This window comes from Drosophila virilis, chromosome 2, assembly GCF_030788295.1.
Source record: "Drosophila virilis strain 15010-1051.87 chromosome 2, Dvir_AGI_RSII-ME, whole genome shotgun sequence".
Lineage (NCBI taxonomy): Eukaryota > Metazoa > Arthropoda > Insecta > Diptera > Drosophilidae > Drosophila > Drosophila virilis.
The window spans coordinates 23,146,050-23,161,566 of NC_091544.1; the positions used below are offsets into that span (position 1 = coordinate 23,146,050).

At 44.9% G+C, this 15,517-nt stretch overlaps 1 protein-coding gene across 1 annotated transcript in view; it reads left to right on the forward strand.

Moving 5' to 3' along the window:
- The window catches only part of LOC6629774 (uncharacterized), a 35,483-nt gene extending 22,536 nt beyond the window's left edge, over nucleotides 1-12,947 (forward strand). The window contains exon 4 of the mRNA XM_002052952.4: nucleotides 10,696-12,947. Within this exon, the coding sequence (XP_002052988.1) occupies nucleotides 10,696-10,808 (113 nt within the window). The 3' untranslated portion in view covers nucleotides 10,809-12,947. The remainder of the gene's footprint in view (nucleotides 1-10,695) is intronic.
- The last annotated feature ends 2,570 nt before the right edge of the window (nucleotides 12,948-15,517 follow it).

Below are 15,517 nucleotides of genomic sequence, written 5' to 3' on the forward strand. Positions count from 1 at the left end.
GCTCCGCGGGGAGATATGACGTTCCAAAACGACATAACTCCGCACGATATGATGGGTAATAGCTCCGCGGGGAGATATGACGTTCCAAAACGACATAACTCCGCGCGAAGATATGACGTTCCAAAACGACATAACTCCCTCCGCTCGGATGGAAATAGCTCCGCGGGGAGATATGACGTTCCAAAACGACATAGCTCCACGCGGTATGATAGGTAATAGCTCCGCGGGGAGATATGACGTTCCAAAACGACATAGCTACTTCCGCTCGGATGGAAATAGCTACGCGGGGAGATATGACGTTCCAAAACGACATAACTCCGCGCGAAGATATGACGTTCCAAAACGACATAACTCCCATCGCTCGGATGGAAATAGCTCCGCGGGGAGATATGACGTTCCAAAACGACATAACTCCACGCGGTATGATAGGTAATAGCTCCGCGGGGAGATATGACGTTCCAAAACGACATAACTCTGCGCGGTATGATTTGTAATAGCTCCGCGAAGAGATATGACGTTCCACAACGACATAACTCCCTCCGTTCGGGTGGAAATAGCTCCGCGGGGAGATATGACGTTCCAAAACGACATAACTCCGCGCGAAGATATGACGTTCCAAAACGACATAACTCCCTCCGCTCGGATGGAAATAGCTCCGCGGGGAGATATGACGTTCCAAAACGACATAACTCCGCACGGTATGATGGGTAATAGCTCCGCGGGGAGATATGACGTTCCAAAACGACATAACTCCGCGCGGTATGATGGGTAATAGCTCCGCGGGGAGATATGACGTTCCAAAACGACATAACTCCTTCCGCTCGGATGGAAATAGCTCCGCGGGGAGATATGACGTTCCAAAACGACATAACTCCCTCCGCTCGGATGGAAATAGCTCCGCGGGGAGATATGACGTTCCAAAACGACATAACTCCGCACGATATGATGGGTAATAGCTCCGCGGGTATGATTTGTAATAGCTCCGCGAAGAGATATGACGTTCCACAACGACATAACTCCCTCCGCTCGGATGGAAATAGCTCCGCGGGGAGATATGACGTTCAAAAACGACATAACTCCGCGCGAAGATATGACGTTCCAAAACGACATAACTCCCTCCGCTCGGATGGAAATAGCTCCGCGGGGAGATATGACGTTCCAAAACGCGTAACTCCGCACGGTATGATGGGTAATAGCTCCGCGGGAAGATATGACGTTCCAAAACGACATAACTCCCTCCGCTCGGATGGAAATAGCTCCGCGGGGAGATATGACGTTCCAAAAGGACATAACTCCGCACGGTATGATGGGTAATAGCTCCGCGGGGAGATATGACGTTCCAAAACGACATAACTCCCTCCGCTCGGATGGAAATAGCTCCGCAGGGAGATATGACGTTCCAAAACGACATTACTCCAGGCGGTATGATGGGTAATAGCTCCGCGGGGAGATATGACGTTCCAAAACGACATAACTCCCTCCGCTCGGATGGAAATAGCTCCGCGGGGAGATATGACGTTCCAAAACGACATAACTCCGCGCGAAGATATGACGTTCCAAAACGACATAACTCCCTCCGCTCGGATGGAAATAGCTCCGCGGGGAGATATGACGTTCCAAAACGACATAACTACTTCCGCTCGGATGGAAATAGCTACGCGGGGAGATATGACGTTCCAAAACGACATAACTCCAGGCGGTATGATGGGTAATAGCTCCGCGGGGAAATATGACGTTCCAAAACGACATAACTCCTTCCGCTCGGATGGAAATAGCTCCGCGGGGAGATATGACGTTCCAAAACGACATAACTACTTCCGCTCGGATGGAAATAGCTACGCGGGGAGATATGACGTTCCAAAACGACATAACTCCAGGCGGTATGATGGGTAATAGCTCCGCGGGGAGATATGACGTTCCAAAACGACATAACTCCGCGCGGTATGATGGGTAATAGCTCCGCGGGGAGATATGACGTTCCAAAACGACATAACTCCGCGCGAAGATATGACGTTTCAAAACGACATAACTCCCTCCGCTCGGATGGAAATAGCTCCGCGGGGAGATATGACGTTCCAAAACGACATAACTCCGCGCGAAGATATGACGTTCCAAAACGACATAACTCCCTCCGCTCGGATGGAAATAGCTCCGCGGGGAGATATGACGTTCCAAAACGACATAGCTCCACGCGGTATGATAGGTAATAGCTCCGCGGGGAGATATGACGTTCCAAAACGACATAACTCCAGGCGGTATGATGGGTAATAGCTCCGCGGGGAGATATGACGTTCCAAAACGACATAACTCCTTCCGCTCGGATGGAAATAGCTCCGCGGGGAGATATGACGTTCCAAAACGACATAACTCCATCCGCTCGGATGGAAATAGCTCCGCGGGGAGATATGACGTTCCAAAACGACATAACTCCGCGGGCAGATATGACGTTCCAAAACGACATAGCTCCACGCGGTATGATAGGTAATAGCTCCGCGGGGAGATATTACGTTCCAAAACGACATAACTCCAGGCGGTATGATGGGTAATAGCTCCGCGGGGAGATATGACGTTCCAAAACGACATAACTCCTTCCGCTCGGATGGAAATAGCTCCGCGGGGAGATATGACGTTCCAAAACGACATAACTCCCTCCGCTCGGATGGAAATAGCTCCGCGGGGAGATATGACGTTCCAAAACAACATAACTCCGCGCGAAGATATGACGTTCCAAAACGACATAACTCCCTCCGCTCGGATGGAAATAGCTCCGCGGGGAGATATGACGTTCCAAAACGACATAGCTCCACGCGGTATGATAGGTAATAGCTCCGCGGGGAGATATGACGTTCCAAAACGACATAACTCCAGGCAGTATGATGGGTAATAGCTCCGCGGGGAGATATGACGTTCCAAAACGACATAACTCCTTCCGCTCGGATGGAAATAGCTCCGCGGGGAGATATGACGTTCCAAAACGACATAACTCCGCACGGTATGATGGGTAATAGCTCCGCGGGGAGATATGACGTTCCAAAACGACATAACTCCCTCCGCTCGGATGGAAATAGCTCCGCGGGGAGATATGACGTTCCAAAACGACATAACTCCGCACGGTATGATGGGTAATAGCTCCGCGGGGAGATATGACGTTCCAAAACGACATAATTCCGCGCGGTATGATGGGTAATAGCTCCGCGGGGAGATATGACGTTCCAAAACGACATAACTCCGCGCGAAGATATGACGTTCCAAAACGACATAACTCCCTCCGCTCGGATGGAAATAGCTCCGCGGGGAGATATGACGTTCCAAAACGACATAACTCCGCGCGAAGATATGACGTTCCAAAACGACATAACTCCCTCCGCTCGGATGGAAATAGCTCCGCGGGGAGATATGACGTTCCAAAACGACATAACTCCGCGCGGTATGATGGGTAACAGCTCCGGGGGTGATATGACGTTCCAAAACGACATAGCTCCGCGCGGTATGATGGATAATAGCTCCGCGGGGAGATATGACATTCCAAAACGACATAACTCCGCGCGGTATGATGGGTAATAGCTCCGCGGGGAGATACGACGTTTCAAAACGACATAGCTCCGCGCGGTATGATGGGTAATAGCTCCGCGGGGATATATGACGTTCTAAAACGACATAACTCCGCGCGAAGATATGACGTTCCAAAACGACGTAACTCCGTCCGCTCGAATGGAAATAGCTCCGCGGGGAGATATGACGTTCCAAAACGACATAACTCCGCGCGAAGATATGAGGTTCCAAAACGACATAACTCCCTCCGCTCGGATGGAAATAGCTCCGCGGGGAGATATGACGTTCCAAAACGACATAACTCCGCGCGGTATGATGGGTAATAGCTCCGCGGGGAGATATGACGTTCCAAAACGAAATAACTCCGCGCGAAGATATAACGTTCCAAAACGACATAACTCCCTCCGCTCGGATGGAAATAGCTCCGCGGGGAGATATGACGTTCCAAAACGACATAGCTCCACGCGGTATGATAGGTAATAGCTCCGCGGGGAGATATGACGTTCCAAAACGACATAACTCCAGGCGGTATGATGGGTAATAGCTCCGCGGGGAGATATGACGTTCCAAAACGACATAACTCCTTCCGCTCGGATGGAAATAGCTCCGCGGGGAGATATGACGTTCCAAAACGACATAACTACTTCCGCTCGGATGGAAATAGCTACGCGGGGAGATATGACGTTCCAAAACGACATAACTCCGCGCGAAGATATGACGTTTCAAAACGACATAACTCCCTCCGCTCGGATGGAAATAGCTCCGCGGGGAGATATGACGTTCCAAAACGACATAACTCCGCGCGAAGATATGACGTTCCAAAACGACATAACTCCCTCCGCTCGGATGGAAATAGCTCCGCGGGGAGATATGACGTTCCAAAACGACATAGCTCCACGCGGTATGATAGGTAATAGCTCCGCGGGGAGATATGACGTTCCAAAACGACATAACTCCAGGCGGTATGATGGGTAATAGCTCCGCGGGGAGATATGACGTTCCAAAACGACATAACTCCTTCCGCTCGGATGGAAATAGCTCCGCGGGGAGATATGACGTTCCAAAACGACATAACTACTTCCGCTCAGATGGAAATAGCTACGCGGGGAGATATGACGTTCCAAAACGACATAACTCCGCACGGAATGATGGGTAATAGCTCCGCGGGGAGATATGACGTTCCAAAACGACATAACTCCGCGCGGTATGATGGGTAATAGCTCCGCGGGGAGATATGACGTTCCAAAATGACATAACTCATACCTACCGCGTGGAGCTATGTCGTGTTGGAACGTCATATCACCCCGCGGAGCTGTTACCCATCATACCGCGCGGAGTTATGTCGTTTTGGAACGTCATATCTCCCCGCGGAGCTATTTCCATCCGAGCGGAGGGCGTTATGTCGATTTGGAACGTCGTATCTTCGCGCGGAGTTATGTCGTTTTGAAACGACATAACTCCAGGCGGTATGATGGGTAATAGCTCCGCGGGGAGATATGACGTTCCAAAACGACATAACTCCTTCCGCTCGGATGGAAATAGCTCCGCGGGGAGATATGACGTTCCAAAACGACATAACTCCATCCGCTCGGATGGAAATAGCTCCGCGGGGAGATATGACGTGCCAAAACGACATAACTCCGCGGGCAGATATGACGTTCCAAAACGACATAGCTCCACGCGGTATGATAGGTAATAGCTCCGCGGGGAGATATGACGTTCCAAAACGACATAACTCCAGGCGGTATGATGGGTAATAGCTCCGCGGGGAGATATGACGTTCCAAAACGACATAACTCCTTCCGCTCGGATGGAAATAGCTCCGCGGGGAGATATGACGTTCCAAAACGACATAACTCCCTCCGCTCGGATGGAAATAGCTCCGCGGGGAGATATGACGTTCCAAAACAACATAACTCCGCGCGAAGATATGACGTTCCAAAACGACATAACTCCCTCCGCTCGGATGGAAATAGCTCCGCGGGGAGATATGACGTTCCAAAACGACATAACTCCACGCGGTATGATAGGTAATAGCTCCGCGGGGAGATATGACGTTCCAAAACGACATAGCTCCAGGCGGTATGATGGGTAATAGCTCCGCGGGGAGATATGACGTTCCAAAACGACATAACTCCTTCCGCTCGGATGGAAATAGCTCCGCGGGGAGATATGACGTTCCAAAACGACATAACTCCGCACGGTATGATGGGTAATAGCTCCGCGGGGAGATATGACGTTCCAAAACGACATAACTCCAGGCGGTATGATGGGTAATAGCTCCGCGGGGAGATATGACGTTCCAAAACGACATAACTCCTTCCGCTCGGATGGAAATAGCTCCGCGGGGAGATATGACGTTCCAAAACGACATAACTCCCTCCGCTCGGATGGAAATAGCTCCGCGGGGAGATATGACGTTCCAAAACAACATAACTCCGCGCGAAGATATGACGTTCCAAAACGACATAACTCCCTCCGCTCGGATAGAAATAGCTCCGCGGGGAGATATGACGTTCCAAAACGACATAGCTCCACGCGGTATGATAGGTAATAGCTCCGCGGGGAGATATGACGTTCCAAAACGACATAACTCCAGGCGGTATGATGGGTAATAGCTCCGCGGGGAGATATGACGTTCCAAAACGACATAACTCCGTCCGCTCGGATGGAAATAGCTCCGCGGGGAGATATGACGTTCCAAAACGACATAACTCCGCGCGAAGATATGAGGTTCCAAAACGACATAACTCCCTCCGCTCGGATGGAAATAGCTCAGCGGGGAGATATGACGTTCCAAAACGACATAACTCCGCGCGAAGATATAACGTTCCAAAACGACATAACTCCCTCCGCTCGGATGGAAATAGCTCCGCGGGGAGATATGACGTTCCAAAACGACATAGCTCCACGCGGTATGATAGGTAATAGCTCCGCGGGGAGATATGACGTTCCAAAACGACATAACTCCGCGCGAAAATATGACGTTCCAAGACGACATAACTCCCTCCGCTCGGATGGAAATAGCTCCGCCGGGAGATATGACGTTCCAAAACGACATAACTCCGCGCGAAGATATGACGTTCCAAAACGACATAACTCCCTCCGCTCGGATGGAAATAGCTCCGCGGGGAGATATGACGTTCCAAAACGACATAGCTCCACGCGGTATGATAGGTAATAGCTCCGCGGGGAGATATGACGTTCCAAAACGACATAACTCCTTCCGCTCGGATGGAAATAGCTCCGCGGGGAGATATGACGTTCCAAAATGACATAACTACTTCCGCTCGGATGGAAATAGCTCCGCGGGGAGATATGACGTTCCAAAACGACATAACTCCGCGCGGTATGATGGGTAATAGCTCCGCGGGGAGATATGACGTTCCAAAACAACATAACTCCCTCCGCTCGGATGGAAATAGCTCCGCGGGGAGATATGACGTTCCAAAACGACATATCTCCTCGCGGTATGATGGATAACAGCTCCGCGGGGAGATATGACTTTCCAAAACGACATAACTCCGCGCGGTATGATGGGTAATAGCTCCGCGGGGAGATATGACGTTCCAAAACGACATAACTCCTTCCGCTCGGATGGAAATAGCTCCGCGGGGAGATATGACGTTCCAAAACGACATAACTACTTCCGCTCGGATGGAAATAGCTCCGCGGGGAGATATGACGTTCCAAAACGACATAGCTCCACGCGGTATGATAGGTAATAGCTCCGCGGGGAGATATGACGTTCCAAAACGACATAACTCCTTCCGCTCGGATGGAAATAGCTCCGCGGGGAGATATGACGTTCCAAAACGACATAACTACTTCCGCTCGGATGGAAATAGCTACGCGGGGAGATATGACGTTCCAAAACGACATAACTCCGCACGATATAATGGGTAATAGCTCCGCGGGGAGATATGACGTTCCAAAACGACATAACTCCGCGCGGTATGATGGGTAATAGCTCCGCGGGGAGATATGACGTTCTAAAACGACATAACTCCCTCCGCTCGGATGGAAATAGCTCCGCGGGGAGATATGACGTTCCAAAACGACATAACTCCGCACGGTATGATGGGTAATAGCTCCGCGGGGAGATATGGCGTTCCAAAACGACATAACTCCGCGCGGTATGATGGGTAATAGCTCCGCGGGGAGATATGACGTTCCAAAACGACATAACTCCGCGCGAAGATATGAGGTTCCAAAACGACATAACTCCCTCCGCTCGGATGGAAATAGCTCCGCGGGGAGATATGACGTTCCAAAACGACATAGCTCCACGCGGTATGATAGGTAATAGCTCCGCGGGGAGATATGACGTTCCAAAACGACATAACTCCAGGCGGTATGATGGGTAATAGCTCCGCGGGGAGATATGACGTTCCAAAACGACATAACTCCGCGCGGTATGATGGGTAATAGCTCCGCGGGGAGATATGACGTTCCAAAACGACATAACTCCGCGCGAAGATATGACGTTCCAAAACGACATAACTCCGTCCGCTCGGATGGAAATAGCTCCGCGGGGAGATATGACGTTCCAAAACGACATAACTCCGCGCGAAGATATGAGGTTCCAAAACGACATAACTCCCTCCGCTCGGATGGAAATAGCTCCGCGGGGAGATATGACGTTCCAAAACGACATAACTCCGCGCGAAGATATAACGTTCCAAAACGACATAACTCCCTCCGCTCGGATGGAAATAGCTCCGCGGGGAGATATGACGTTCCAAAACGACATAGCTCCACGCGGTATGATAGGTAATAGCTCCGCGGGGAGATATGACGTTCCAAAACGACATAACTCCGCGCGAAAATATGACGTTCCAAGACGACATAACTCCCTCCGCTCGGATGGAAATAGCTCCGCGGGGAGATATGACGTTCCAAAACGACATAACTCCGCGCGAAGATATGACGTTCCAAAACGACATAACTCCCTCCGCTCGGATGGAAATAGCTCCGCGGGGAGATATGACGTTCCAAAACGACATAGCTCCACGCGGTATGATAGGTAATAGCTCCGCGGGGAGATATGACGTTCCAAAACGACATAACTCCTTCCGCTCGGATGGAAATAGCTCCGCGGGGAGATATGACGTTCCAAAATGACATAACTACTTCCGCTCGGATGGAAATAGCTCCGCGGGGAGATATGACGTTCCAAAACGACATAACTCCGCGCGGTATGATGGGTAATAGCTCCGCGGGGAGATATGACGTTCCAAAACAACATAACTCCCTCCGCTCGGATGGAAATAGCTCCGCGGGGAGATATGACGTTCCAAAACGACATATCTCCTCGCGGTATGATGGATAACAGCTCCGCGGGGAGATATGACTTTCCAAAACGACATAACTCCGCGCGGTATGATGGGTAATAGCTCCGCGGGGAGATATGACGTTCCAAAACGACATAACTCCTTCCGCTCGGATGGAAATAGCTCCGCGGGGAGATATGACGTTCCAAAACGACATAACTACTTCCGCTCGGATGGAAATAGCTCCGCGGGGAGATATGACGTTCCAAAACGACATAGCTCCACGCGGTATGATAGGTAATAGCTCCGCGGGGAGATATGACGTTCCAAAACGACATAACTCCTTCCGCTCGGATGGAAATAGCTCCGCGGGGAGATATGACGTTCCAAAACGACATAACTACTTCCGCTCGGATGGAAATAGCTACGCGGGGAGATATGACGTTCCAAAACGACATAACTCCGCACGATATAATGGGTAATAGCTCCGCGGGGAGATATGACGTTCCAAAACGACATAACTCCGCGCGGTATGATGGGTAATAGCTCCGCGGGGAGATATGACGTTCTAAAACGACATAACTCCCTCCGCTCGGATGGAAATAGCTCCGCGGGGAGATATGACGTTCCAAAACGACATAACTCCGCACGGTATGATGGGTAATAGCTCCGCGGGGAGATATGGCGTTCCAAAACGACATAACTCCGCGCGGTATGATGGGTAATAGCTCCGGGGGGAGATATGACGTTCCAAAACGACATAACTCCGCGCGAAGATATGAGGTTCCAAAACGACATAACTCCCTCCGCTCGGATGGAAATAGCTCCGCGGGGAGATATGACGTTCCAAAACGACATAGCTCCGCGCGGTATGATGGATAATAGCTCCGCGGGGAGATATGACATTCCAAAACGATATAACTCCGCGTGGTATGATGGGTAATAGCTCCGCGGGGAGATACGACGTTCCAAAACGACATAGCTCCGCGCGGTATGATGGGTAATAGCTCCGCGGGGAGATATGACGTTCCAAAACGACATAACTCCCTCCGCTCGGATGGAAATAGCTCCGCGGGGAGATATGACGTTCCAAAACGACATAACTCCGCGCGGTATGATGGATAATAGCTCCGAGGGAAGATATGACGTTCCAAAACGACATAACTCCACGCGGTATGATGGGTACTAGCTCCGCGGGGAGATATGACGTTCCAAAACGACATAACTCCGCGCGGTATGATGGATAATAGCTCCGCGGGGAGATATGACGTTCCAAAACGACATAAGTTGTGATTGAATTTTGGGCACAGGCAGAAGTAGCTGCAGACGGCCGGGTGTTACGTTTGCAACCTCGTTTTGGCTCATGAAGGACATATTTCGAAAAAGATCTTTTGATCCAAACGCCTGCGCTTTCTCTTTATTACTCAATGGATGGAGTGGGAGCGAAATATAAAACAGCGATGCCGTTCTACCACACAAATCATACATATGTATTTCTTACTCTCTGGAACAAAAGCGAAGTCGAGTTTGGACCAGAAATCAAATAGATTCATGGTCACAGGCTCTTCTACTAACTGTCCCATCTGTATGTTCTGTGGTTAGTGCTTCTATGTCTCTCACGTAATCCAATATTTGATGATTTGCGTCGTTTCTAGGCAACCGATTAACTTCGGGATTGTTTGTTATTTGTGAAAGGGGTTCGGTTATTTGCATCAAAAAGAAGATCTGGGCTCGAGGTTCGAATCAAATTAGCATTATTAACATATACCAAGTTATTTAATCTTCGGTGGGCCGAAGATAGTGGTTCTTTCTTTAATAAATTGTTATTCTTATAGCCTTACGAATATTCACATCTGTATTTTTCTTTCAGAAATTTGGGAAACCCAGACCTACTGCTGCACGGAGGATGGTTGTAACTCCAGTGACCATGTGAAATACACCATAGTTTTGCTGGTCATTCCAATCTTTATATGGTTATTTTAGAGGATATCATAAAAGCTTCAAGAGCAATGTTATGATTATTTCATAGATATTAAAAATTTTTACCCATATTCATTTTTTTTTTAATTGACGCCATTGGATACTTATTGAAAACCATGTTTTGTTGTTAATATTTTCAAACAGAAATTCTGTAAATGGGACCTACGAAAAAAACGTTTATCAAAGAAGAAAAAGTATTAAAGGCTACTTTAAGCATTCTGTTGCGAATTTTCAATTAATTAATTGGAAACAATTTTATGAATATGTTCTTGTGCGAACTTAATTTTTCCAAAGAAAAATTTTTTTTATATTAATGGAATTCTTTAAATTTAAGGTCAATTTTTAGAGAGTATAATGTTATAGCTGCTCTGCCCTTTGATTTTAATTTATAGCTAAGTCTCCAAATAAGTCGAATTATCCGATTAGAAATAGCTTAATGTGAAAATTCTGAAATTATATGAATTGACTCACATATAGAAATTACAAAATTCAATAAAAAACATGCCAAATTACGAAAAACAGTAATAAGATAAATGTGTCTAAAAACGTATTAGGTATGATTAATAAATGTGCATAGGAATAACCTACTGCAAAAAAAGAGCTAAAGTATGAAATGAATAATTAGTATAAACAAAAATATAGAAAATGTATAGCATGTTTAAATTGCTGGTATATTATAACTAAAATAATGTAGATATAGTTTGCTGCTCAGTTGATTGCGAGTTGCAAAACAACGTAACTTTCTTTACTGCAGAGTTTGTCAGTTTATGACAGCACGGGCTAAAAAAAGGCTAACATACTTCTTGCATGAGCAGAAAATATATAGAAAAGAAGTCAATGGTTTCTCGGTGTTTATTGTCCGATCTTTATTATTATTCAGTGATATAAGGAATGGTATTTAACTGTGTGTAAATAATGAATATATAAGTATCCAAAAAGGAGAATATTCTAGATCTGTGTATACCACAAGAATAAAATAATAGAGTATATATATTCGAAATTTGGTCTTTCCAGCTCAAATATGTGCCTAAAAGCTGAATTTTGATATCGACTCTTATCGATTTCATAACCAATGGGACAAGTTGTCGTTTATTTGAAACAAATTTAATATATGTTCAATATTTTTAGGGTCTAGATGTTAAATCTCTGAGATCGACGTGTTTATACATATTGATGGACACACAGACTGGCGGACTTTTATTTTGACAGGTTTTGATCAAATATAGAAGAAGCTATACAACAAGTTTGGTATAATTAGAGCATATAATTTTAAAGTTATGTTCAATATATTCGGAATGGGATAAGATATCGGGGAAAAAAAACAATCTAGTCGTGCGTGTGGTATACGAGAACATTCAATTCAAATTTCATGTGTTTAGCTTTGTATTTTCGTAGTAAGTATATCGAAACGTTCATATAGACGGACGGACAGGCGGACAAGAATAGCTCGATTCAGCTCGTTCTGATCAAGAATATTAAACTCAGCGGGTTCATTTTCATTTTAGCTGTACTGTAACTGACAAGCCCTGCATTAATGATATTTTCCAAATGTTAACATTTGAATTTGTAATACTACTCAATCACTAAAGTCGCGGGGAGTATTCTTTGGGGTTTGTGTCTTTGTACTTTGATTTGTTATATTTTTTAGTATAAGAAATTACTAGCGCTGTTCAATTTGTTTGTTTTCGAAACTAGCATATATCCATTTTGTTTCTTGCTAAGCGCTTTATAGAAAAAAATTAACTTACTACTTACAAATACCCATATCTAAAAAGTAATTTTAGGGTGATGTGAAATATAATTCAAATTAAGCAGATTATTATCTGAAAAGTTTTCACTATATTTGTATAAGAAATTCTAACTTAAAATAATCGAAGATTAAAGTTAGTCGAAAATTAAGCAATAATTTGGAGAATATCATGTAATAGTTAACAACGTATAGGCAAAAAATTAGAATTTATTATATTGGAAGATTTGTAAAAGCAATTTGTAGCTAATCAAATGTAAAAAAAAGTTTACTATTTCCTACAAAATGAGCACTTATGCATTTCAATTAAAATTTATTTAAAATCTTAAAATAATATATATTAATTAATGTGTCCAAAGGGCATATAGGAACAGTATAAAACTATTTTAATCAATATTTCTATCAGATATAAAAATTTCCTAATAAAAAAACTAAAACAATCCAAATAATAAATGTTTATTACGAACAAAAATCAATCTGTTTCGGTATTCAATCTTTGGCTAACTGCAGATGGCTCTTCTGCTAATCAAATGAGCTCCAAGCCCCTACTTGTAATGGCTGTCGAGTGGAGACGGTGCGGTCTGTCGCGGGTTTGAGTCCTTTTGAGGGGAACTTATGTTATTAACCCTTTTAAATTACTGCTTTAGGTGTTGGTAGAAGAAAGTTGAGGGTATCCCCTAGTCAGGAACGTACGGCTTACTTGACATATTTATGTATTGCGCAGATTCACATATGTGCATATATAACTATTCTTATATACATGCATCATGTGTACTTATATGCATGTTTTATGCTAATCCAAGCATCAAACAAAAAATGCATTTACAGCCTTAGGGGCTTGCTTTCAACTGACCAGTTGGTTCAGTTCTTGTTCCATGTTGATAAATTGCTTCTGTGTCCAGTCTGACATATTTGCAAATTTTGAGCACTGGCAAACCCTGGAGCGGCAGCCTTGAGTATTGGGTTACTGGTACTTAAAGGGACTACAAACTATATGAGACATTCATGTATTTTGTAAGGACTTATGTTTGGTAATTGTTAATTTACCCAAATGTGGGTATAGAGATAATCAACGCCTGTTCTGACGGGTGCACAAAAAGAATTCTTTGAAGCAACTGGATTAGCTAGCTAACATTCGCATGGGATGAGTAGTTTGACAGATCCTATCCACAGTGCAGCCAATACGGAAAAAAGTTGAAAAGGCAGCGAAACACAACCACCGAATCAAAGATGTATTTAGAGTAAAGTCATGTTACTTAACACACTTAACATTGTCTGGTCGAGAGCGATAGCTGTTCTGACCTACAGCCGTGCAGTTCACGCCTCTATTGCATCAGCGCTGTTCCAGTCGGATGCGTATTTAGATTTATGTCAAATGCAGCAGGAATGATGCAAATCGATGAAGAGGTTAACGAAGAAAATCAAGTGCACCGACCCCCTGTCGGAAGCATGGTCACCACACCTCAGAGAGGATAGAAAAGTCAATAAACTTTTATGACGAAATGAAATATTGTTTCAGTAGATATGCTAATCTTGGGCCTGCTAAGAACTGAAGAAATCTAGAGTGGTAGCAGTAATAATTCCACTGCAAAAACTTAAGCGCCTGCTAAGCTTTGTTTTGACTCCCATCCACTTCCCACCCTATCCCACTTTACTAACTTAACTAATATTGACAAGGTTTGCTTAGTAAACTATAACAGTTTGTTCGTAATCCTTTGGTTAGGTTTTGCTAAGGTTGCCGCCCTTATCAAGAGTACATATATGTACTTTACGGATCGGAGATGCTTCCTTCTGCTTGTTACATTCACCGATTCTTAATGCGTTTAGGGTAAGAAAATCATGACGGTAGCTTCAAATTATAGGCACCATAGTTTGGTTTTACTACTAACAATATACAACAACATACTGAACTGCTATTATATAAATCTTAATTCCAACATAAACGTATGTATCTCAATTGTCAGTAATAAGTGAACCGCTTGAATTTTGTGAATGTCAGACAAATGGCCAGAGCCATAACCAGGCAAGGTCCATCAAAGGCTGTCCCAGTCCCAACCGCGAATATAGATTGTTCTATATTTGTGGATATGCACTACCAACAGGCGACGAAACTCAATTAGACAAATGCTGCACGGTGGCCTTCATACATACACATATATATATTCACATGTATGCTTATGTAAATTTTGCTTAGTTGGGGCCAAAATTGTCAGCACATGCCAGGATGTAAAACAGCAGCAGAAATTGTAAATAAGTAAAACCCCCCCCCAAAAAAAAAATTCATTTTAAACCTACATAGAATAGGCGCATAAATTCAGTGTTCGTATTTTGGTGGCCAGCATCCAAAATGCAGCATATTAACTGTCTGCTAGGTTTATAGCTGCAATGACTTTTATCCAACTAGGCTGTCAGATTGTCAACTGCGCGTTTAATTTGTATAAGGCTGAATGCACCATGTGCAGGCTAATTTATTTTGGAATTACGTGACGTGGACGGACAGTTCTAAATCTATTTGGCTTTTGATGCTAAGCAAGAGTATATGTATTTTAGGGGTAGGAGTTGATTATTTATCATATTGTTATTTTTCTAGATAAGTTTCACTATTTATTAAGCCTTAATAAGATTTTGGAAGTTCCAAATGTCGAGTTTAAACAAATTTTTAAATAAAAGTGGAGTTCAAGTTAATACATCCTAAATTTTCCCAGGCGGTAATTGGGCAAAAAAAATTATATCTTAAAATTTTTAACACAAAAATCTCTACTATTACACGGTAGTACATTTATATCTGTATCATATCTATATGTTATCGACATCGACTTTTATGCTTTATATGGATAGATATATTTCATTTAATTATCTAAATATTATCCAGTATTTTTTAAACTAAGTTGCTCCGTGGAAATTTTAAAAAAGCTTCACGGCCCAAATTACACTTTGACCGAGCCTAAACTTCGCCTTCTATTGA